This window comes from Muntiacus reevesi, chromosome 2, assembly GCF_963930625.1.
Source record: "Muntiacus reevesi chromosome 2, mMunRee1.1, whole genome shotgun sequence".
Lineage (NCBI taxonomy): Eukaryota > Metazoa > Chordata > Mammalia > Artiodactyla > Cervidae > Muntiacus > Muntiacus reevesi.
In genome coordinates, this window is record NC_089250.1 from 264,148,992 (window position 1) to 264,175,544 (window position 26,553).

General features: G+C 42.2%; 1 protein-coding gene and 1 non-coding gene across 2 annotated transcripts in view; both read left to right on the forward strand.

Moving 5' to 3' along the window:
- Nucleotides 1-22,718, forward strand: part of LOC136157510 (zinc finger protein 283-like) — a 62,083-nt gene extending 39,365 nt beyond the window's left edge. Inside the window, exons 5-8 of the mRNA XM_065919371.1 lie at nucleotides 14,745-14,799; nucleotides 16,743-16,869; nucleotides 17,917-18,012; nucleotides 20,459-22,718. Coding sequence (XP_065775443.1) covers nucleotides 14,745-14,799; nucleotides 16,743-16,869; nucleotides 17,917-18,012; nucleotides 20,459-22,002 — 1,822 coding nt within the window. The 3' untranslated portion in view covers nucleotides 22,003-22,718. The remainder of the gene's footprint in view (nucleotides 1-14,744; nucleotides 14,800-16,742; nucleotides 16,870-17,916; nucleotides 18,013-20,458) is intronic.
- Nucleotides 11,589-11,714, forward strand: LOC136162345 (U6atac minor spliceosomal RNA). The gene has a single exon (XR_010662145.1). It is a non-coding gene; the product is annotated as a U6atac minor spliceosomal RNA (small nuclear RNA).
- Nucleotides 22,719-26,553: the final 3,835 nt, after the last annotated feature.

Below are 26,553 nucleotides of genomic sequence, written 5' to 3' on the forward strand. Positions count from 1 at the left end.
AACTGCCTAGAGCTCACAATACTCTTTGTCGTTGTTGTTTAGTCGCTTTTTCCAACTCTTTGTGACACCATGAACTGCAGCACTTCAGGCTTCCCTGTCCTTTACTATCGCCCGGAGTTTGCTCAAATTCCTGTCCATTGAGTCCCTGATGCCATCCAACCATCTCATCCTCTGTCGCCCCCTTCTCCTGCCCTCAATCTTTCCCAACATCGGGGTCTTTTCCAGTGAGTTGGCTCTTCACATCAAAATATTGGAACTTCAGCATCAGTCTTTCCAGTGAATATTCAGGGTTGATTTTAGGGGCCTACCAAAAAGTCTTTTAAAATCAGAAATAAACATTAATTTTTGATCAAAGGAAATGTTTTATTCAAAGAAACTCAACTTATTACTATACTTAAAGAATCACAAAATACTGTTATTTTTATTTTCTGTTTATTGATGAAAGGCCCCACAGAAGTTCTAATACAGCACCGCATCTTATCCAGATCAAATCAGATTTCCATTCAGCCTTATTCCTCTTCAGTTCTTCAGTGGGACTTGTGAAAACAGCACTGTACCTGCTGACCTTAGGGGAAACTGCAGTAAACGCTGACCTTCCCATGTGAGTTTTCCATGGCCCCAGGATGAAGTGGAACATTTCCTTCCCCAGATGTCTGGGCACCTTGAAAATGAAGTTTGAACACATATTTTGGTCTCCTAATAAAACTTCTCTTCCCAGACTCTTTGTAAATAAGCAATAAAAAGTTTGAATGCTTTTGTGACTATGTGTGGAATTATGTAATATGCACATTTTGAGGCCTGTGAGATTATGGCTTTAGTTATGAGATTGTGTTTTTATCTGTGAGTATGACTTAAAATGTATGTGATGCCTTGAAAGACATGGTTTTATTATGTGGGCATTTTATGGATATTGTGAATGTGAATTACTTATAACAGGCTTATTAAGTGAGAAACTACATGAGATGGAAATGTGTGATTTTGATTATATGAATATAGAACCCTGTGATATTATGACTGTATATCTTGGTGAGTGACGATAGGCTGCCTTACTCTTCTCAACAATGAACGAGAGGAATGTTGCACCTTTATGGAACAATAACTTTAAGATTTGAGTTAAAGGGTTTGCTATTTATTTGGCAAATCATTTGGATATTTTATGCTCTATTACTTAGCCTTAAAGAGAAGAAATCTGACACATGCTATAATGTGGATGTATCTAGAGAACATTGTACTAAGTGAAAAAAGCCCATCAAAAAAAGATGACTACCAGAAAAGAAAACTGCACACTAATATCTCTGAAAAACATAGATGTAAAAATTCTCAACAAAATATCAACAGATTTAACTCAACAGAGTATTAAAAGGATCATATACTAGGACCAGGACTTCCCTGGTGGCTCAGTGGTAAAGAAATGACTGCCAATGCAGGAGACATGTGTTTGATCCCTGGGTTGGGGAGATCCCTTGGAGAAAGAAATGGCAACCCACTCCAGTATTCTTGCCCAGGAAATCCCAGGGACGGAGGAGCCTGGCGGGCTACAGGCCATGGGGTCGCTAAAGAGTCAGACATGACTTAGTGACTAAACAACACTAGGACCAAGTGGGATTTATCCCTCCAATACAAGGATGAGTCAACATATGCAATATGTACCACATTACATCACTTTAACAGGATGAAAGATAAAAATCATAGGACCATCTCAATAGATACAGAACAAGCATTTGACAGTACAACATCCTTTGATGATAAAAACTCGCAACAAATAGGTATAGACGGAACATCACATAATGGAAGCCATATACAGTGAACTCAGAGCTAATATCATACTGGTGAAAGGTTGAAAGCTTCTCTTTTACAAACAGGAACAAAACAAAGGTGCCCACTCTCACTGCTTCTATTCCACAGAGTAATGGAAGTTCTAGCTGAGCAATCAAAACATAAAGAAATTAAAAGGCATCCAAGTCAGAGAGGAAGAAATAAAATTCCCTTTGCAGATGCAAATAAAAGAGATATGTAAATAAATATATATTTTCTAAACACTATGCATCAAAACTGTTAGAACTCATCAGTGCCTTCTGTCAAGTTGAATAATACAAAATTAACATACAAAAACCAGTTGCTATTTTTATACAATAACAATATATGTAAAATAATTCCATTCACCATATCACTAAAGGCAATAAAAATATTTCGGAATAAATTTAAATATGGAGATGAAAGACCTGTATACCAAAAATGATAAGACTTTGATGGAAGAAATTGAAGACACAAATAAGTAGAAAAATATCCTGTGTACTTGGATCAGAAGGATCACTAAAATGTCCCTACTACCCAAAAGCCATCTATAGATTCAGTGCAATTTCTATCAAAATTCCAATGGCATATGTCACAGAAATAGAAAAAATTCTAAAATTTTGTATGGAGCCACAAAAACCTGTAATAGCCAAAGCAATCAGAAGAAAGAAGAACAAAGCCAGAGACATCCCACTTCCTAATTCCAAACTGTACTACAAAGATGGGTTCCCAGTAGCTCAGATGGTAAAGAATCTGCCTCCAATGCAGGAGACCCAGTTCGATTCCTGGGTCGGGAAGATCCCCTGGAGAAGGGAATGGCTACCCACTCCAGTATTCTTGCCTGAAAAATTCCACGGACAGAGGAGCCTGGCAGGCTGCAGTCCATGGGATCACAAAGAGTTGGACATGACTGAGCAACTAACATAGCAATTCTACTTCTGCTTGTATATTCGAAGTAAATGAAAATAGTTATTTGAAGAGGTATGTGCACTCCCATGTTTCTTTCAGTATTATTCACAATATGGAAGCAACCTAAGTTGTGGCATACATACAATGGAATTTATTCAGCCATAAGAAAGAAAAGAAACCCATTTGCAACAACAAAGGTGGGTGTTATGTTAAAGTGAGATTAAATCAGAGAGATACTGTTTATTGTCACTTATATGTGGAATCTTAAAAAAGGCGAATTCATAAAGACAGAGTAGAATGATAGCTATTACAGGTTGGAGGGCTGAGTGGGAATGGGATACTGTTTTTTAAGGGTACAAATTTGGACTAGGAGATAAGTCCTGGAGAGCTAATGGACAGCATGGTGATATAATCAATAATACTGTATTATAAATTTCAAAGTTTCTAAGGGACTAGACCCTAACTGTTCTGAAACCAAAAAAAGCCATGAAAACTAGTTGAGGGGATAGAAGTGTTAGCTGACACTAAGATGATAATCATATTGCAATACATTAATGCATCAAATCAACATATGTTGTACCTTGAAATTACACGTCAATTAACCGGTTAAAAAGGAGTATGAATTACATGGTGTGATTTCTTAACTGGAAAACGAATAACTTTTTCGAAATACAAGTAATATTTCAATTCCCTAACGATGTAAGAAATTCAAAGCAAAGAAAAGTGGAGCATTTTTCTGCTTCTGTTTCACGTCCCATTCAATGGTTGCATCTCATTTTCTTGGCCAAGGTTGAATACAGGGCCAGGTAGTAAAGAAGATGGTTCATTATAGCTCAGCCCTTTTACGATCTCTATTTTTCCTTCACACATACCACACCTTTACAATTATTTGCCATTTACTTTTCCATACATATTTCCGATTTCTGTCAGGAAACAACGAGGGAAAAAAAGGCCCAAGTACTACAAGCGCCCGACGGCTTACACATACTCCACCTGCTAATTCAAAAGTAAAATTGCAAACAGGTGGGAAGCTCAGCGGCAGAGAGCATTCTGGGACGTGTAGTTTCGGAGGCTTCCTGTGATTCGGAACTTCCGTTCCGGGAAAGCGCGGAGGGGTTATTCGCCCCGCTAGGGAAATAAAAAGGCATAATTCAGCGCTGCGCGTGTCTGGTGGTATTTCGCCTACCGGAGTGCGAGAACACGAACCTCGCTGCTTTCGTGGATTCTGGAAAATTCGATTGAAGCCAGCGATGTATATACGTCACTACCGGTAATGGGGCGGGGCAGTGGCTCCTGCCCATCTTGGGGATCCTGGGAAATGTAGTCCTGGGGCTCCTAATAGTTGGAGGTATTTCCGCTTTAGGAGGTTGCGATTGCAGACTTCGGTTCTCATGGGTAGGTGAGTGATTTCCTGGGAGCCTGCTGTCTCTTTTAACTTTTCTGACCCGTTCCTGGGATCAGCTGGACTCGGTGTTCGGTCGCAGAGCAGAAAAGCCGCGACTTGCGACAGAGGGCGGGATGGAAGGGCGAGGGCGGCCGCCTGCCTTCGTCTTACTGGCTGGATTCTCTGTGTTTGGGGCGGTTCACAAGTCCTGGGGTTGTAGGCGGACTGAAATCGGCAGTTTGACTGTGTCCAGGTCTCTTTGTTGTCCAATCCGCCTCCTCCAGTACCTTCCACACCGTTAGTTACTTCCTAGTGTTAAGGAAAGTGAAGTCGCTCAGTCGTGTCCAACTCTTTGCGACCCCGTGGACTGTAGCCCTACCCATCTCCTCCGTCCATGGGATTTTCCAGGCAAGAATACTGGAGTGGGTTGCCATTTCCTTCTCCAGGAGATCTTCCCGACCCAGGGATTGAACCCAGGGCTCCTGCATTGTAGGCAGACGCTTTACCATCTGAGCCACAGGGAAGTCACTTCCTAGTGTTAGGTAGGTAGAATGGGGAAAAGGAGTCCAAAATGGCGGTGGCTAAAAGACAAGGAAGGGAAAAGCCCGCGAAAATAGAACAAAGGAAGGTCAAAGAAAGGTCCGAGGACCGGAGTGAGGATTTGAGGTATAACAGCACTTCTGGCTGAGCGCAATTTGCTTAGGGCAGGCCCGGGGGGGAGAAAACAAATAAAAGGAGGAGCCAAGCGCGCTCTCGCGCTCTCTCCCGCGTGCGTAGGCGCTGCGCCCGCCCCCGCCCCGCCCCGCCCGGCGCGCTGGCGCGCTCCTCCACTTTTCTTGGAGGATGGATTCTGCTATTATCTTGTAAATAAAACAGAGCTGTACCACTGATTTGTCTAAGAGCTATGACACGGTTTATTCAAGACCTGAGAGCTGTGTCGCGCTGAGGGCTTTAATGTCCCTTGCTCCAAATCATTGTTGTGACAGACAAGAACCCAGAAGCATACTCTGGCCTGACACTAGCAAGGTAACATTGGATGCGAATTTAATTTTTCTGTTCCTTGGATTCCTTTTCTGTTAAAAGGGATTTTAAGAGTATAAGGAAGGTACTCACTTGCCTTTCGTAGATAGAAAAGCAGTCTATCGAAATAGTCAACCATTAGGAAACTGACTGCAAAGGATACTTTTGGGATCAATTTGTGCAGGTAGGTTGAAATTTTATTGTAGAGGATTTGAAAGCAGGGTTAGTGAGTTTGGCCATCTTTGTAAAAATTTGAAAGCATTCTCATTTAATCTTATTTTAAATATTATTTAAAGCTTGTATACTGATTATAGAAGAAATGTGGATTCATTGTAGAGAATTCAGAAAATGTAGAGCTATGACATAGTCAAAACCATTAAGAATTACCCATGTAGATACGTATGTTATAACTTATAGGATATGTATGACGTATTTAGGACACAGACCTATAGGATATAGATGATTATCAACATTTAAGTGCATTTCTGTTTAGCAGCTTTTCTATACGTATTTATCTATATTATATACCAGTGTTATCAGATTATTCATATCCTTAACTCTTAATTCTGGAACTTTCCAGACAATCTGCCAGGTTCTTCTGTCCCTGGAATTCTCCAGGCAAGAATACTGGAGTGGGTTGCCCTTCCCTTCTCCAGGGGATCTTTCCGACCCAGGGATAGAACCCGGGTCTCCCTCATTGCTGGCAGATTCTTTACCATCTGAGCCACTGGAGAAGCCCCACAAAGTATAATATAATGACTCCTGTGTAACTGTCATCCTGCTTCAGTTCTTACTGATCTTGTTGCATCGCTGTCTCCCTGTACACAGGTTTTTCCCATTGAGTATTTTAAAGCAAACCCAGATGTTGAGTCAATAGAACTTAAACATTAATTATTATACCGAGACTGTGTTAGTTTGCTAAAACTTGTTGTCCATCTTTCAGTTGGGTCTGATTCTTTGCAACCTCATGTAGTGCAGCATGCCACATCACTGACACGTCACTGAATGTCAGAGGCACCTGAAATGACAGATCATGTATTATTTGTAAAAGTGGAAAAAAATTCAAGATGGAATATTGAGTTGCAGCAGGGGGCGATATATGATAAAAACAAGTAAGCTGAAGCTAAAGATCATGACATGGTTAGATGAGAATAAATAAGTTAGTGTATCTGAAGTACAGTACCTCAGTTCAGTCGCTCAGTCATGTCCGACTCTTTGCGACCCCATGGACTGCAGCATGCCAGGCTTGCCTGTCCATCACCAACTCCCAGAGCTTGTGCAAACTCATGTCCATCCAGTCGGTGATGCCATCAACCATCTTATTCTCTGTTGTCCCCTTCTCCTCCTGCCTTCAGTCTTTTCCAGCATCATAGTCTTTTCCAGTGAGTCAGCTCTTCGCATCAGATGGCCAGAGTATTGGAGCTTCAGCTTCTACTGGTACAAAATATCACAGCCTGGCTGGCATAGACAACAGAAATAAATTTTCTCACAGTTCTGGAGCTAGGAGTCTGTCAGCAGATTTGGTTTCTTCTGAGGCCTCTCTCCTTGGCTTGCAGATGGCTGCCTCCTTGTCATATCCTCACAGGGTCTTTCGTTTGTGTGTGTGCCTGCCCCTACTATCCCTGTTTATGTCCAATTTCTTCGTAGAAGGACACCAGCCAGATTGATTTAGGGCCCACCCTAATGACCTCATTTTAATCATTTAATCACCCCTTTAAATGCCTTGTCTGCCAATGCAGTCACATTCTGAGGTTCTGGTGATTAGGACTTCCATGTATGAGTTTAGGGGCGGGACTCACAATTCAATCCATAACAGGTATTAACAGCAACTCTAAGAGTTTTCACGCTTGGCCACTAGGAGTATGTTTTTTATATAAGAAACTTAGAAAGAGTTGCAGTTATGAAAGAAAAATGATTAATTTCCTGTGCTTCTTTGGAGTTGCACTTGCCATGGTCATGTAACTCTCAGTTTCATCTTTCTCTCCTGTTAGGCTACAGGGACCTCTGATTCATGGACCTGGTCCTATTCTTTTTGGAGAGTCCAGCACAGGGTCGGCAGAGAGGAGTTATCTAGTGAGTAAGTGTGATGCAAACAGTCGCCCAGAGGGGCTATAGCCTGGAATTAGAGAACAAAATAAAAGGGCAATCTATAGGCATATGCCTTGTCTGGTGCCTCACTTTCTTTTGGCGAGCTGTAGAATTCACCAACTTTTCCCGAGTGTTCAAAGGTTATCATCAACTCTCTTGTCTTTGGGATGGCCCACACTCTGTGAAGTATATTTCTCTCTAAATAAATCCACTTTTTACCTTAAAAAAAAAAAAAAGTTGATGTATCATCATGCCTAATATTGTCATGCTCTAAAACAGATTTCCTTGGAAGCAGACCAATTTAAAAAAAAAACGAAAGCATAGTTAATTTACAATGTTATATTAGTTTCGAGCTTCTCGGATAACTTAGTTGGTAAAGAATCCGCCTGCAATGCAGGAGACCCTAGTTCGATTCCTGGGTCAGGAAGATCTGCTGGAGAAGGGATAGGCTACCCACTCTAGTATTCTTGGACTTCTCTTGTGGCCCAGCTGGTAAAGAATCCGCTTGCAATGTGGGAGACCTGGTGTTCGATCCCTGGGTTGGGAAGATCCCCTGGAGAAGGGAAAGGCTACCCACTCCAGTAGAGTCGGACACAAGTGACTTTTACTTTCATGTTAGTTTCAGGTATGCAGCACAGTGATTCAGTTATTTGTATATATGTGCATATATAATATATATTTAGTACATATGTATATATACTCTTTTCAGGTTCTTTTCCCTAACAAGTTATTGTAAAATACTGAGTCTAGTTCTCTGTGCTGTACAGTGAGTCCTTGTTGGTTCTCTGTTTTGTGTATCAGTTCAGTTCAGTTCAGTCACTCAGTCGTGTCCGACTTTTTGCGACCCCATGAATCGCAGCATGCCAGGCCTCCATGTCCATCACTAACTCCCGGAGTTTACTCAAACTCATGCCCATTGAGTTGGTTACGCCATCCAGCCATCTCATCCTCTGTCGTCCCCTTCTCTTCCTGCCCCCAATCCCTCCCAGCATCAGGGTCTTTTCCAATGAGTCAACTCTTCACATGAGGTGGCCAAAGTATTAGTTTCAGCTTTAGCATCAGTCCTTCCAATGAACACCCAGGACTTATCTCCTTCAGGATGGACTGGTTGGATCTCCTTGCAGTCCAAGAGACTCTCAAGAGTCTTCTCCAACACCACAGTTCAAAAGCATCAATTTTTCAGCGCTCAGCTTTCTTCACCGTCCAACTCTCACATCCATACCTGACCACAGGAAAAACCATAGCCTTGGCCAGACAGACCTTTGTTGGCAAAGTAATGTCTGCTTTTTAATATGCTGTCTAGGTTGGTCATAACTTTCCTTCCAAGGAGTAAGCGTCTTTTAATTTCATAGCTGCAATCACCATCTGCAGTGATTTTGGAGCCCAAAAAAGTAAAGTCTGACACTGTTTCAACTGTCTCCCCATGGAGAGGTGGTGAGACCAGATGCCATGATCTTAGTTTTCTGAATGTTGAGCTTTAAACTAACTTTTTCACTCCTCTTCCACTTTCATCAAGAGGCTTTTTAGTTCCTCTTCACTTTCTGCCATAAAGGTGGTGTCGTCTGCATATCTGAGGTTATTGATATTTCTCCCGGCAATCTTGATTCCAGCTTGTGCTTCTTCCAGCCCAGCGTTTCTCGTGATGTAGTCTGCATATAAGTTAAATAAGCAGGATGACAATATACAGCCTTGACGTACTCCTTTTCCTATTTGGAACCAGTCTGTTGTTCCATGTCCAGTTCTAATTGTTGCTTCCTGACCTGCATACAGATTTCTCAAGAGACAGGTCAGGTGGTCTGATATTCCCATCTCCTTCAGAATTTTCCACAGTTTATTGTGATCCACACAGTCAAGTGTATAGTACTGTGTATATTTTAATCCTAAACTCCTAATTTGTCTCTCTACCTTCCCCTGGTATCCATAAGTTTGCTGTCAAATTGATGTTAGTGTTCAGTTTTTTGTTTGTGATGTCAGGATCATGATGGGGATGCTGAGAAAAGCTAACATTTGTTGGGCACCTCTTCTGTTTCAGTGAATTTCTAGTGCTTTGTGTGCAATAATTATTATTGTCATTTTTAAAATGAAGAAACAGTCAAAGACAGTTGGATAAATGACCTGGTGACCCAACAAGGGGCAGAGCCAGAGTCAAACCTCAGCAGGTGGCTTTAAAACCTCCTTGTTCCAGCACTCTGTGACCAGTACAGCTTACTTAATTTCTCTGTGCCTTACTTTTCTCACATCAGGTAACCAAGGATTAAAGTTTTGGGGGCTTCCCTAGTGGCTCAGATGGTAAAGAATCTGCCTTCAATGTAGGAGATCTGCGTTCGATCCCTGGGTCAGGAAGATCCTCTGGAGAGGAAATGGTACCCCACTCCAGTATTCTTGCCTGGAGAATTCCATAGACAGAGGAACCTGGCAGTCTACAGCTGAGGGGGGCACAAAGAGTTGGACACATGATGATTAAAAGAAATATGATGTGGAAAGTGCTTGAAATGGTGCCTGGCACATAGTACATCCTATATGTTATAGACTACAGTTGTACTCTTTTTTCTATTATAGAAGAGTATGCAATATGAAAAATGCAGTGAGTTATTAGAAGTGCAAAAAATATTTTATTTTTTTCTCCCCCATTTTATTCTTTTAATACTTCAATTTGAACATACAGTTGAGCAAAAATGAATTGTTTCCTTAATAACCTTTGTTGAACTGATAACTAGCAGAATTATTGGTTGTCTTTTGAACCTAGTCAGTTCCTGGGGGCGGAGAAGGCAATGGCACCCACTCCAGTACTCTTGCCTGGAAAATCCCGCGGACGGAGGAGCCTGGTAGGCTGCAGTCCATGGGGTCGCTAAGAATCAGACACAACTGAGTGACTTCACTTTCACTTTTCATTTTCATGCATTGGAGAAGGAAATGGCAACCCACTCCACTGTTCTTGCCTGGAGAATCCCAGGGCGGGGGAGCCTGATGGGCTGCCATCTATGGGGTCGCACAGAGTCGAACATGACTGAAGCAACCTAGCAGCAGCAGCAGCAGTTCCTGGGGGATAATCACATGGTCTCTATTGCTTTAAAAGGCCTGAGTCTGCACCATTCACTGTGGTAGCCACTGGCCACATGAGACTGCTGTTCTTCAGATGTGGCTGGTGCCAAGTGAGATGTGCTGTTAAGTGTAGGACACACAAGAGATTTCAGACACTGAAAAAGAATGTAAAATGTCTCTGTTGCAGGTTGAAGTAATATTTTGGATATGTTGCATTAAATAAAATATATGGTTAAAATGAAGGCCACTTCTTTTTACATTTTTCAATGTGTCTGCTAGAAACATTTAAATTACCCATGTAACTTGCATTATGTTTCACATGGGCAACACTGGTGTAAATGGAAGCCTCCATTTTTCCTCTGAGGATTTGCCTCCCAGGGCATTTGCAAATTACTCTTAACCTCTTTAGACCTTCGAGGGCATCTTACAACAGAGAGAAACAGGAAGCTGGTCATCAGGAGGCCTGAGTGCCAGTTCTAGCCCTGCCCTGGGCTTCCTGGCTATTCTTAGGTATTTCAGATAACACCTTGAGGGGCAGAATGGAATACTGCAGTGGTTCCCAAACTTGGGTCATATTAGAATCACCTAAGGAAGTTGGTAAAAAGGGTAAAGACCCAGTCCTTTTACTATTTCAATGAGTCTGGGCTTCTGTGGGTTTTTTTGTTTGTTTATTGAATTTTTTTTTTAACAGTATTGTTTCCGTTTTATGTTTTGGCTTTTTGCCTAAGAGGCATGTGGAATCTCCCTGACCAGGGATTGAACCCACACTCCCTGCACTGGAAGGCAAAATCTTAACCATTGGACCACCAGGGAAGTCCCTGGACTAATGTGTTCTTTTTTAGCTTTCTGGATGATTGTGATGGTGTTCCAATTCATCTGATTTAGGAAGGCGGAATCCCTGTCCTAAACAGAATGAGGTATCTGCACCAGGCAGATGAGATTGGCAGCAGTTTGTTTATCACATACAGCCATGCAAGGCCACACGTGGTTGCGCTTGGGACTAGAATGAAGCAACAGTGTTTCTGTGAGGCACGTTCTGTAGTAAACAAAGGGTAGGGTAACCCTTGGTTCTGGCAGGAAGATGTGGTTGGCTTGCTTGAACAGTGTTGAAGCTGGCACAGAGGCGAAACCTGTTAGGTTGAGGACTAGGTGGGCTACATCTGATCATTTGATGGGGTGAATTGTGTCAGGTCTTCATTTATAAAGGTGATCGAATGACAGCATTGAGAGGTTACCAAGAAAGAAGGTTTTCTGTACTTACAGTTTCCCCAAAAAAGAGACACAGCATGCCACCCAGGGCCATACAAGGCCTGTCACACACAGGAGTCATGGAGCAGAACAAGAGAACTTTGTGTTGTATGAAAGGAGAGAAGGTTAGCACTCCCCTTGACAAGGATGGAAGAGGCTCTCGGGCCTGACAACACGCATACGGTAAAGGCATTGCCACCTACTTCGTGGCATCTAACCACTGTTTTTTTCAGCTTCATTTTATTTTTTTATTTTTTTTATTAGTTGGAGGCTAATTACTTCACAACATTTCAGTGGGTTTTGTCATGCATTGAAATGAATCAGCCTGCTTCATTTTGTTTGATATCCATTAAAGGCTTTTCAAGTTATCAATACAAAATAAATTCTTGTTAACCGTGGGAAAAAAAAAAGAACTTTGTCTTTATGACTATAGTGGTGCGAAGTAAAGAGGTCGTGACATCCCCCTTTGGGGCACTAAGAACAGGAGAGCAGGGGACAGTGGTTGGGCTGGTTATATTACATTGACTAAAAAGTTTGTTTGAATTTTTTCCATAACATGTTATAGACCCTTGTGACCCTTACATGCCTTGGAAAGCTGGTTTGCGGGGAATGTGTTACTAACTGTGGTTGACAGTCTGGCCCTGTGATTCAACAGGCTGAGGAAGAAGTTAGGAATCACAGATGTCAAATAGCTAGAATCTAAAAACATGGTTAAGGAATGGGACTTCTTGGCGGTCCAGTGGTTAGGACTCCGCACTTCCACTGCAGGGGACACGGGTTTGATCCCTGGTCAGGGAACTATGATCCCACATGCCATGTGGTGCTGGCAAATAAATAAATTAGTTAATCAATGAATTAAAATAAAACGTGATTAAGGGAACTCCCTGGCAGTCCAGTTTTTAGGCCCAGCACTTTGATTTCAGGGGCCCAGATTCAATCCCTAGTTAGGAAACTAAGATCCCACAAGCCACGAGGTACAACGAATAAATGAATAAATAAAAACATGGTTAACCCATAGGCGAACTAGCTAAATGGGGAGTCTTCCCTAGGGAAGGGGTCATGTCTGGAGACAGCAGAGGAGCTAAGAGCTAGGCCTTCTGGGCTCTGTGAGGCTCAAAGGTGTCAGAGTAGAACTGGGAATTTTAGGCTTTACGATAGAGCTGACTGGAGCTTGGAAACTACTGCAGATTGATCACGGTTACCACCCTGTGTCATATTACCTGGGGTTCATTTCCTGGTACAGTGTCCTGACTGGACAATGAAATCACAGGCTGGAATGCTAGGAGAGGGGTAAGAATGCAGATGTTAGCAACCCTCCTCCACAGTTTCTGGTTTAATTAGTTGTGAATAAGTTCTGAGCATTTCTTTGTCTTTGTTTAGTTTTAAAAAAACATTTTTAAAATACAGCTTTTAAAAGTTGCTTTCCATTTAAGGTCTGACCATTTTTTAAAAACTCCCCTGTGAGTCTGATGTGCTATTAGGTTAGACTCTGGGTGAGAATCTTGACTCTTCTGTTGGTCACTGCTTAATCATAACCAAGTTAATTCCTAATTTACAGATCAGACCTTGGGACTAAGTAGTAGGAAGTTGGAGATGCCAGTATTTAAATACCAGTGGTCTGATTCCAAAGCCTTCACCCTTCCTGACTATTCTCATCTCTTTCAAGCAGATCCTCTGACTTCAGAGTCCTTTTCCAGTTGCCATGTCTGTCTTCTGTCCCCAGCTCTCAAGCTCTCATTTCTTTTTCCATGAGACCTCAGACTCCCATCTGTGTATTTTTTTTTCCTAGACGCAGCAGAGATACAAGATCTAGAAGATTAGCTCCTTGGTGAGAGTGGATTCAGGTTTCTCCTGCCTCTGCACCTCACCGAGCCTCGGCTTCCTGTTACGTGGGAACAGCAGTCGTGATAATCATCATTTATTGAGAACTTTCTAAAATGCCAGGTACAGTGCTCAGGTCATTTAGCTCATTCATCCCTCACAATAACCATAGGACTGACAATTCTCTTTTTTTCTCTCCTATTGTAGCTGAGGAGAGGCACAGAGGTGGAGGTGATCAGACCAGTGTCACACCACTTGTAGGACACTAGATTCTTCACAGGTGTGTGCCAAGTGCTTCTCAAGGTCCCTAGCACATACTTAATGCTTGTGCACTGTTAAACATTGCCATTTGTATTGTTTTTGTCATTACTATGATTAGCTTGTTAATGTAAATGGCATACTGATTAACTTACTGTTAAATAACAGGATTCTGTTAATTTTTCTTCAGCTCAATGATGTGAGTTTTTTTAAGGCACTACTGTTAAGCAAAGTCAAATTAGCAAGGTCTTATATCTTTGAAAAAGTGATCATTCGTAGTGTCATGAAAATTTGACACTACGACTATAAAAGTAGAATAGTGGTTACCAGGGGCCAAGGGGATAGGCAGTGGAGAGTTAAGTGTTTGATGAGTACAGAGTTTCAGTTCCTGGTGGTGGAAAAGTTCTAGAGACAAATAGTGGTGGTGATTCACAATATGAATGCACCTAATGAACTTGACACCCTAAAAAAAATGGTTCAAATATAAAATTTTACGTGATATATATTTTACACAGGGAAAAAAATCATCAATGTAATCTTAAATATTACTGCAAAGGCATCAAGTTAAGTATGACAAACCAAGTAAGAATAACACGTCAGAGGCTAAAGGTGATTTTCATATGAGAAAGCAACAACCTCTGAAGGATCCAGTGCTAGAAACTATTTATGAGGACAGGTTTTTCGTTACTGAACATGACCTGCTTTCTGCTGCTACTGAGAAATGAGGTGCCTTGGAAGTGTTCTTTGAGCTTTCCACCTACTCATTTAATTCTGACAGCAATCCTAGGCATTGTTTTGTTTTTATACTCCAGGTTTAATTAAAAGTTGTATTCGAATGGTGAAAAGTTATATTCGCCTGTACATTTTGCCACATAAGTTGTACTGAAATTGTGAATACAATTTAATTATTTTAGCAAAGACAGTAGCTGTATGAGACAGACATTGTTAATCCCTCCATTTTCTGCTGTGCTGTGGGTTCAATCCCTGGGTGGGAAGTATCCCCTGGAGAAGGAAATGGCAACCCACTCCAATATTCTTGCCTCGGAAATCCCATAGACAGAGGAATGTGGTGGGCTGCAATCCGCGGGTTCTCAAAAGAGTCAGACACAATTTAGCAACTGAACAATGACAACATGATTCAGTGACATCCTTGACCAGACTTTTCTTCTTCTCCTATCAGGCCTTCCCAAGACTCAGCAATTTCCGAGGAGGAGGACAAAATGTCGAAGTTCAAGGTGAGTTGGGCTTGCCTTTCTAGGCATTCAGTTGTCACCTCATTTCTCAGCAATTAAACACATCCTGTTTGTCTTTCTTGGGAAACCCTGAAGTGAATAGTAGACATCTGAGAGCCTCTTCCAAGAAGAGTGCCAGATGATCACTGCTTTTTAATTTTAATATAGTTTCATTTTTGTTGTTTTATCACTTTTTTGTAATTTCACATATCAGAGTAGACTAGAAGATGTTAAAATATTGCTATATACAAGTGATTCTTCAGTTCAGTTCAGTTCAGTCGCTCAGTCATGTCCGACTTTTTGCAGCCCCATGAATTGCAGCACGGCAGGCCTCCATGTCCATCACTAACTCCTGGAGTTTACTCAAACTCATGCCCATTGAGTTGGTGATGCCATCCAGCCATCTCATCCTCTGTCGTCCCCTTCTCCTCCTGCCCCCAATCCCTCCCAGCATCAGGGTCTTTTCCAATGAGTCAACTCTTCACATCAGGTGGCTAAAGTATTGGAGTTTCAGCTTCAGCATCAGTCCTTCCAATGAACACCCAGGACTTATCTCCTTCAGGATGGACTGGTTGGATCTCCTTGCAGTCCAAGGGACTCTCAATAGTCTTCTCCAACACCACAGTTCAAAAGCATCAATTTTTCGGCGCTCAGCTTTCTTCACAGTCCAACTCTCACATCCATACATGACCACTGTCATAAGCAATTAATTCTGCCCTCAGGCCATGTCTGGAAACATTTTTGCTGTCATAACTTGGGGGATGTTACTGATACAGTACATAAGAGCCAGGGATGCTGCTAAACACCCTGCAGTGCACGCAGCAGCCATCTTCAACAAAGAATCATCTGGCCTCTAATGTCAGAAGTGCCAAGGATGTGAAACCATACTGTCCCCAGTGCTGTACATGAACAGTAGCCAAATATGGGTGAAAATATGGGTAATCAGTTCAGTTCAGTCACTCGGTTGTGTCTGACTCTTTGCAGTCCCATGAACCACAGCATGCCAGGCTTCCCTGTCCATTACCATGCTCAAAAAACCAAAGCTTGAAATCTGTAATAGGAATTTTACAGAATTCTAATATAAAACCCCAATTGGAGTATGTGCAAAGAATATTAACAGGTGGGACTTCCTGGAGGTCCAGTGTTAAATATTCTGTACTTCACTACAGAGGGGTATGGCTTCAGTCCCTGGTTGGGGAACTAGGATCCCACGTGCCATGTGGTACAACCAACATAATTTAAAAATATATATGTATTGGCCATGTCCTGCCTGCCATGGGACACACACAGTAGGATTTGCTCCAGGACCTTGCTTCAGACAAGGAAGCTACTCCTCTCTGAAACCATTAATACCTCTGTTGCTGAAAAAAAAAAATTTAAAAAGAATATCAACAGGCCAAGTTCTGAAGAAAAAAAATAAAAACACCTAGTAAATATGTGAAAATATGATAAGCTTATTAATGATCAAATAAGTACAAATAATCAAATTAGTTGTTCTTTTACTGATAAGTTTGCCTAGGATTTAAAAATATGGTTATATCCAAAGTGTGGGATATGGAGAATTGGGGTTACTTACATACTCTTGGAGGAGGATAAAATAAGAGAAAAGTTGAGAAGAAAATCTGCTGTTGTACATAATAATTTTGAAGCTGCCTATTTTTTGACATGGCAATTTTTCACTGTTTGGAACTTATCCTAAAGAAATAATCGGAAGGGAAGCAAAAAATTGTATATAAAAAGTTTTCCTTGTCAGCATTTATTATGAAAAGAAAAATATATACAACATAAATGCATTATTGGGGGCGTTTAATTATGTTACAGTAAAATTGACTCTGGTCTCTCAGCTCCTGGAACCACTTTGTACACATCCTGCCCACTTTTCTCAGTTGTTACCCTTCCTCCAGGGACATTTGTTGCAAGACTCAGGAGTGTGATTGATGTTGTAGGAGGCAGTGACCTTCAACGATGTGGCCGTGGTCTTCACAGAGGAGGAGATGGGGCTACTGGACTTGGCCCAGAGGAAGCTGTACCAGGAAGTGATGCTGGAGAACTTCCGGAACCTGCTCTCAGTGGGTGAGGACGGGTGCCCTCTGTAATTGAACAGAGACCCCCTGCAATATTCATGTGCCCTTGAACAGGCAGAGCTTCAGAGCTTTTGAACTGAATTTTGGTTTTCTAATCAGCATGAGATGCAGAGATCGCAGGGCTTTTTGTTTGTTAGTTTGTTTTAATAATTATTTATTTCTTTGGCTTTAATTGAGGCACACGGGATCTTGTTGCTTCATGCAGGTTCTTTCATTGAAGTGCACGTTCTCTAGTTGCAGTGCGTTGGCTTAGTTGCCCCATGGCCTGTGGGAACTTAGTTCCCCGACCAGGAACTGAACCTGCATCCCCTGCATTGGAAGGCAGATTCTTAACCACTAGACCACCAGGGAAGTCCCACAGAAATAGTGTTTTTCTTTCTCTGCTGACCAAAGTGTGTTTGTAAACATACCATAAATTGTCCGCATGGTTGCTCTACCTTTTTGACTTCTCAAATTGTAATCATCTCCAATTAGCGGGTTATGACATTCTTTAAGGAACTGAAACAAAATAGGGTAGAAAATATCACAGCACTTGGCAGTAACTGCACGATGCAATAAAAACTATGGCCTCTTGCCAAGAATAGTGTGAGAACTGGTGAAAAGGGTGCAATGAAAATAATGTCTTCCAGTAATTTATACTTAGTCTACATATCCTGGAGGCTTTCCAAGTGGCTCATTGGTAAAGAATCCACCTGCAACACAGGAGATATGGGTTCGATCCATGGTCGGAAAGATCTCCTGGAGAAGGAAATGGCAACCTACTGCATTATTCTTGCCTGGAAAGTCCCATGGACAGAGGAACCTGGAGGGCTACAGTCTGTGTGGTCTCAAAGTTGGACATGACTTAACACCTAAACAGCAGCAATGACTACACATCCTTGGTTTTGCATAAAGTATATTTCTGCCAATGGGTCATAATTGAAGGCTTGGAAAGCACTGATTTTTATGTCAGTGTTGATATAGTGTAAACCACAATTTTTCATAATTTGGGCTTCTAATACATTCATTTTAAATGTTTCTCCTTGCCTTTTGGCAGGACATCAATCCTTCACACCAGATGTACCATCCCAGTTAGAAAGAGAAGAAAAGCTGCAAATGATAAAGACAGCAGCCCAGAGCTGTTGTTCCTCAGGTGAGAGTCCCATGACTGAGTCTGTCCTGCTTGTCGCCTCTCCAGCTGTGGCTCTGGTCCAAGTCAGAGTGTAGTCTGTGGATTACAAAGATTACACAGTCTTTGTAATGCTCTCTCTTCTGCTTTGCTTTTTCACAATCAATTCTCCACTCTGAGTGATTTTTTTAAATTCAAACATTGTCATTTCTCAGCTCAGATCTCTCATTCAAAATAAAATCCCAGTATAGAAAGTGGCTTCTGATGTCCCCTATCCCCATCAGTTTTATAGTCTGCTTTTAGAAACAACTTTTTCACAGGGCAAGAATAAAATAGGGGTCTAAATATTGACTCCTGAATGAAAAAGGAAAATCTTTACCCATACAGGAAAAGGGTATAAGAATTTCAGAAACAGTCCATCTGTATGCCCCATGGCCATCTTTATGCCCTATGCTTTTTTATTTTTTTTGCCTTCCGAGTGATTCTTGCCAAGATTTATTTTTCTTTTTAACACTGTGTGTCTTGTGGGATCTTAGTTCCCCAACCAAGGATCCAACCTGGGACCTTGGCAATGAGAGTACAGTGTCCTAACAATTAGACCTCCAGGAAATTCCCTGATGTTGTGATCATCGTGATTTTCTCTCAGCAACATTCACTTAGGTTAGCCCTGCATCTAGTGAAGGCTTTCAGCTTCCCAACAAATTGGCTGTTTCCACTTCCTTTCCTATGATGAGTAAGTTACTTGCAAAAGCTCTTTTACTTTTGTAACATGGCTCAAACTGTCACAGAGACATCAAACTAGAATTTATTTATCCATCCAGCATGTATTTCTGGAACACTGACCATAGCGGACAGAGTTCTGGGAGTGGTGATAAACCTGCGAACAGTACAAAATGCTTGTCCCTGTGGGTATTACATTCAAGCAGAAGAAGACATAAAACGGAAAAGATCAAGGACTTTTTATGCCCTATACTATGTATATAGTATGTCAGATGGGAATATGGGCTATGTAAAAACAAAACAGTGTATGGTTAATGGAGATTTCCAGGAATGAGAATAGATAGGAGAATTTAGTATATGATATTGTATGGTAATAAAAGAGGCACCACGATAAGGCATTATTTGAAAAGACACCTCTAAAGAAGTTAGTAGCAAGCTATATGACTAATTGGTGGAACAGAGTTCCAAGGAGAATGTAATTCTTCCTGTCCAATACCGACTTAAAATCTGTATTCCACCCTATTTATTTCCTCCTTGCAAGGTCTTACTCTGTTGTAAAAAGTAGGTTATCTTCTAATTTTTCAGTCTTTTTTTCCCCATGGAAGTGTAGGAACTTTACTGATGTGAAATTTTAGAATAGTGTATGTTATTATAGTAAACTTCACAGTGTATTGTCTTCCAGAAGGATATTTCCCAGCAGGAAACAAAAGACCACTCTATCTGCTTCTTCTCTGAACTTTAGGCCCTTAGGTGATAAATTATTTTCTTCCAAACATCTGTCTTTCCAACCTACCAGGGCCTCCAAAGCTCCTTCCAGTGGAGAAAACTAATAAAGCGAAAGTTTTGAGCACTGCCTGGGGATGTCTTCTGACAATCTGTCAGTAAGGGTCTTACTTGAGCTTTTGAGCATTTGAATCAGATGTGCAATTATGTGAAAGCTGTTTATTAAACACTTGTTGCAGCAGAGAAAGTAAAGCTTTCAGTAACATGCAGCCTCGTCTTGGTAAACATTCCCTAGGAGGTGTTTTTCTTTCTCTGTACTACTAGATCTCTAATTTATATTTCATCTATGAAACTTATTATGATTCTAAATGGATCCCACTAATGAGTAGTGAAAGGGAGCCTGGTGGAATACCTCTCAGTGTCTGGAAGTGTGCAAATGATAACATGATGCTGAAGAAAAATAGAAGTTTGTCATGTCCCCATAAGGCCTTAGGGTGTGTACCTAAGTTTATATAACCTTGGAATCTCTGAGCAAAGCACTCATATGCCCCATCTCTTTTTTTTTTTTTTTTTTTTTAAATATTATTTTATTAGTTGGAGGCCAATCACTTTACAACATTTCAGTGGGTTTTGTCATACATTGACATGAATCAGCCATATAGTTACACGTATTCCCCATCCCGATCCCCCCTCCCACCTCCCTCCCCACCCGACTCCTCAGGGTCCTCCCAGTGCACCAGGCAAGAGCACCTGATTCATGCATCCCACCTGGGCTGGTGGTCCGTTTCACCATAGATAGTATACATGCTGTTCTTTCAAAACATCCCACCCTCACGTTCTCCCCCAGAGTTCAAAAGTCTGTTCTGTACTTCTGTGTCTCTTTTTCTGTTTTGCATATAGGGTTATCGCCACCATCTATCTAAATTCCGTATATATGTGTTAGTATACTGTAATGTTCTTTATCTTTCTGGCTTACTTCACTCTGTATAATGTATGCCCCATCTCTTAATTTTCTTTATCCTCTTAGGAAATCAGAATCTAAATGGCATAGAGACTCTTCGAGAACTTGGATTAAGGTATCTGTCCCATGAAGAGTTTTTTTGCTCAAAAATCTGGCTACAGGTTACAGAGGAATTAACCAGGTGTCGAGATTCCATGGGAATTATTCAAGGAATTGGCTCTCAATTGGAAAAACAAAGTGACACACTCTATAAAGATGAGTTCAGTAAAGACTTCACTCAGAGTTCACATCTTCAAGTTCAGCACAGAGACTACACTGGAGGAAAACCATATAAAGGGGTGGAGTGTGGGAAGGATTTCATATGGGGCTCTCACCTTCAAATGAACCAGACAGCCTCCACAGGAGAGAAGCCCTATAAATGTGAAAAATGTGAAAACACCTTCCGTCGGTTTTCAAGTCTTCAAGCTCATCAGAAAGTCCACAGTAGAGCAAAACTGAACAATCATGATACGTCGCATAAAGGTTTTAGTCTTAGGTCATATCTTCATCAACATCAAAGAGTCCCCGCTGGAGAGAATCCACACAGGTTAGAGGAGTGTGGGAGGAACATCAGAAAAAGCTCACATTTTCAGGCTCCTCTGATAGCCCACCCATTGGAGAAACCCTATCAGTGTGAGGAATGTGGGCTGGGCTTCAGTAAGCGCTCCTATCTCCATGTCCATCAGAGAGTTCACACGGAAAAGAAACCTTATCAATGTGAAGATCTTAATGTTCATTGTGGAATCCACACAGGAGAGAAGCCCTATAAATGTGAGAAGTGTGGGAAAAGCTTCGGCTGGGCCTCAAGTCTTCTGGACCATCAGAGAGGCCATAGTGGTGAGAAACCCTATCAATGCGATGCATGTGGAAAGGGCTTTAGTCGTGGCTCAGATCTTAACATTCACTTTAGAATCCATACAGGAGAGAGACCTTATAAATGTGAGGAGTGTGGGAAAGGTTTCAGGCAGGCCTCGCATATTCTGGCCCATCAGAGAGGCCACACTGGAGAAAAACCATACAAATGTGGTACATGTGGGAAGGGCTTCAGCCGGAATTCACATCTTAACGTTCATTCTCGAATCCACACAGGAGAGAAGCCCCATAAATGTGAGATGTGTGGGAAGGCCTTCAGTCAGTTCTCAAGCCTTCAAGTGCATCAGAGAGTCCACACTGGAGAGAAACCATATCAGTGTGCAGTGTGTGGGAAAGGCTTCAGTGTGGGCTCACAGCTGCAGGCCCATCAGAGGTGCCATACTGGAGAGAAACCCTACCACTGTGAGGAGTGTGGGAAAGGCTTCTGTCGGGCCTCAAAATTTCTGGCTCACCGTGGAGTTCACACAGGAGAGAAACCATACCGATGTGATGTGTGTGGTAAGCGCTTTAGACAGAGATCATACCTTCAAGCCCACCAGAGGGTTCACACTGGAGAGAAACCATATAAGTGTGAGGAGTGTGGTAAGGTCTTTAGTTGGAGCTCCAATCTTACAATTCATCAGCGACTCCATGCTGGGGATGAGAGTGACAGGGACTTTGCCTCATCAGAGTATACATACAGCAAAGAATCTCTCTAAAATTGCATGTGTTAATATCTCACATGCGTGCTGAAATAGTCCTGTCATAGAAAACAAAACATTTATCTCCTTGAGAACTTGCAAAGTGTCATGGTGGTTGGGTGACCACACAGCAGAGAAGTCTCATGAGTGTAGAGACAGAGAGCTTCATTCATAACCTTCACATTTAGCAGATAACTACACGGATGAGAGGCGTGGGAAGGATGGATCCGATCTGGAGGGAACCAAATGTACTAAGACAGAAATGCCCAAATCTCTTCCACTAGAATAGAAGCTCCCAGAAGGCATGGACTTTGTTTACAGCAAGTCCACTCTGCCTTTTCAATGCCTACCACACTGCAGGTGTCGAGCAATGTGAAATGAGTGAAAGGGAGAACAGTCACTTTTGAAATTTTATTCAGTTCCTCTCTAAAATTTTCTATAAACTTGTAAACAGAGGAATTTTCCAAGGATTAGAGGATTACATTAGATACTTGGGGTCATCTTCCCAACCCTGCAGGTCTTGTGAACTAGTGCTTATCAAACTAAAGGTATGAGTGAGTCCAGAATCACCAGGTTGTGTATGGCCAACAATTTTGTATGTTAACAGTTCCTTATTGAGATGTAATTTGCATGCAAGCACATGCATAAATCTCACGTTTACAGCTTCATGAATTTTGACAAATGTATCTACTTGTGTAATCACGAAAATCAATATATACCACATTTCTATTAAACCTGAATGTTTCCTTGTGTACCATTCTTGTCAGTTCCACCTCCAGTGGCAGCAAGTATGATAATTTCTATATGGTGTATTAACTAGATCTGTCTGACAATACTTGTGTATCAACACAGGTTTCCTTTATTTTGGTGAATACTTAGGAATGGGATTGTTGGGTTGTAAGAGTGTCTAAATTTGTGGAAAACAGGTGTTTCTAAAGTGGATATGTCATTTTGCCCTCCCACCACCAGTGCATATCAAGGTTTTATTTTTTAGCATTTCAGTAGTTTTATTGTGGTTTCTCATGTTGGCCTTAATTTACACTTCCCTAATGACTAAAAAGCCTCTTGATGAAAGTGAAAGAGGAGAGTGAAAAAGTTGGCTTAAAGCTCAACGTTCAGAAAACTAAGATGGCATCTGGTCCCATCACTTCATGGGAAATCGATGGGGAAACAGCGTCAGACTTTATTTTTTGGGCTCCAAAATCCCTGCAGATGGTGATTGCAGCCATGAAATTAAAAGACGCTTACTCTTTGGAAGGAAAGTTATGACCAACCTAGAGAGCACATTAAAAAGCAGAGACATTACATTGCCAACAAAGGTTCATCTGGTCAAGGCTGTGGTTTTTCCAGTATTCATGTATGGATGTGAGAGTTGGACTGTGAAGAAAGCTGAGTGCCGAAAAATTAATCCTTTTGAACTGTGGTGTTGGAGAAGACACTTGAGAGCCCCTTAGAGTGCAAGGAGATGCAACCAGTTCATCCTAAAGGAGATCAGTCCTGGGTGTTCACTGGAAGGACTGATGCTGAAGTTGAGACTCCAATACTTTGGCCACCTCATGCAAAGAGTTGACTCATTGGAAAAGACCCTGGTGCTGGGAGGGATTGGGTGCAGGAGGAGAAGGGGACGACAGAGGATGAGATGGCTGGATGGCATCACCGACTTGATGGACATGAGTTTGAGTAGACTCCAGGAGTTGATGATGGACATGGAGGCCTGGTGTGCTGCGATTCATGGGGTCGCAAAGAGTCGGACACGACTGAGCAACTGAACTGAACTGAACTGAATGACTAAGTTGAACATCTTTATACATGAATGTTTCATAACCATAGACCTATTTTCTTTGGTGAACTGTTTTCTTGTTCTTTATTTTTGAGTTCTTTATATGTTTTGGACACTTGACCTTTGTCAGTTTTGTGTTTTGCAGGTATTTTGTCACTTTGTGGTTTTTGTTTTTGCCCCATTAGCAGTATTTTTTACAGAACATTTAAGTTTTTTAAATTTTTGATGAACTTCAGTTTTTGTCTTGTGTGATTTGTGCTTTGGGTTTCAGATATAAGAACTCTGCCTAATTTAATGTCACAAAGGTTTTTCGGCCCCTGCTTTTTTTCATACTCTAAAAGCTGCACAGTTTCAGGTTTTACATTTAGGTCTATGACCCAGTTGAATTAATATTTTTACAATATTTATTCATTTGGCCGTGCCAAGTCTTATTGGTGGCACATGGAATTTTTGCTCTTGCAGCATGTGGCATCTTTATTACGGGCTTCTGGGATCTAGTTCCCTGAGCACAGATCAAACCCAGGCCCTCTGCAGTGGAAGCCGGAATCTTAGTCACTGAACTACCACGAAAGTCTATGACTCATTGACTTCGGTGTCTCAGACTCATATGAGAGACACAATAAAGAATCAACCAAATTACTGTATTCCCTTGGGCCCATGAAGGTTATAATACACTTTTGAGCTTTGTATGTTTTTTTGCCTCGCCACACTTGTAGGATCTCTAATCTCAACCAGGCATTGACTGCAAGCCTCTGCAGTGAAAGCCTGGAATTCTAACCAGTGACTCAGCAGGGAAGTCCCTATAATACAACCTTAAAGTGTTGTTATCAACAGTTCTATGTAGATTTCCAAACGTGCAGCTTCTAGAGCCTTCACCGTGTGTGATGTTCTTTCAGAGAATCTGAAGTCCATCACTGGAGTTTGAACTAAACTTTTAAATGATATGTAGTTTTGCTTACAAACAGTAGCTTAAACAATATACAATAGTCTCCGTTCTCGGATTCAGAAGAGGGTAACACTCACCCCTAGTAGGAATCCACCTTACTGCCCAGGAAGTGGATTGCATAAACTTTGCCTGCAAGGGCATTGTGGAAACTGGTCCAACATCTGTGAAGGGTCTTAAATACTTCCAGTGGAAAGAATGAAAAGTTAGTCGCTCAGCCGTGTCCGATTCTTAGCGATCCCAAAGACTACATCCTGCCAGATTCCTGTCTATAGAATTCTCCAGGCAGTAATACTGGAGTGGGTTGTCATTCCTTCTCCACACAATCTTCCCAACCCAAGGACAGGACCTGGGTCTCCTGCACTGCAGGCCTCAGATTGCAGGCCTTCTGAGAATGGGGGGCGGGGGGGGGGGCGGGTATGCCCACTTGACTTTCTGGGCAGTGTAGTCAACAAGTTCGGTAAGCTCTCGGAGTGTTCCGCGCAGGCGCGACCCGGAGAAGGGAATTGTGGGAAGTGTGTCCCCAGAGCAGCCTCTGGGTGGAACTTCCTTTCTGGGCGGAACTTATGCTTTGGGCGGTCCTGTTATCCCCCTCTCCTATATGACATCGGGGTGAGTGGTTTCCGCTTTATGCGACCCGTGGGAACTTGTTTGGGAACCTGTCTAACCCAGTCATCAATTTGGGGGAAAGAGCTACTTCAGAGAGCAGTGGTTTGAGGGATGGGGTGTGGAAGGTGGTTCCTTTGGCCTGAGGCCTCTCCGTACCCGGAGGTGGATGGGATCAGTTCTGGCCTAGTTGGAGGGTCTCCAGATCTCATCCCCGTGAGGACCCTCCTCCCAGGCTGCACGCCGTCCATCTTACTCTGTCATTTGCCGCAGTAGAACACTGGATGAATTAAATTTCCTCTGACGGCTTTCCGTAAGTTTGGGATGAGGTTACTACTCTTAAAAAACAAGAGTCAAGAAATTCCCTGTTGGTCCATTGGTTAGGACTCCGCACTTTCACTGCCAAGGACCTGGGTAGGATGGGTAGGATTCCTGGTCAGGAGGGTAACATCCCACAAGTCGCTCTTGGCGCCGCCAACCCCCACCCCACCCCACCCCACCCCGCCCCTAATTCCAATGAGTAAATTTAAAGATCTAATTTGGCTTTATAAAGCAGTTTGCGAACTGATCAGCATAGCAGGGTTATATAAAATGTACAGTTTTTTCCTTAGGCATAGGAGTAGGGCAAAGGAATTGTTAAAGAAAAGAAAAGATAATTTTAGGTCAGGACATCTTTTTTTGGGGGGATGGGAGTGACCAGGGCTTTACAGTGCAGATACCTGTTATTTGGGGGGATGGAGATGGTCTTTGTAATAGATTACTTCCTTATGTTCAGTTCAGTTCAGTTACTGAGTCGTGTCCTACTCTTTGTGACACCATGAATCACAGCACGCCAGGCCTCCCTGTTCATCACCAACTCCCGGAGTTTACTCAAGCTCATGCCCATCGAGTCGGTGATGCCATGCAGCCATCTCATCTTCTTTCATCCCCTTCTCCTCCTGCCCCCAATCCCTCCCAGCATCAGGGTCTTTTCCAATGAGTCAGCTCTTCACATGAGGTGGCCAAAGTATTGGAGTTTCAGCCTCAGCATCACTCCTTCCAGTGAACACCCAGGGCTGATCTCCTTTAGGATGAAGTGGTTGGATCTCTTTGCATTCCAAGGGACTCTCAAGTGTCTTCTCCAACACCACAGTTCAAAAGAATGAATTTTTTGGTGCTCAGCTTTCTTCACCGTCCAACTCTCACATCCGTACAATGACCCCTGGAAAAACCATAGCCTTGACTAGACGGACCTTTGTTG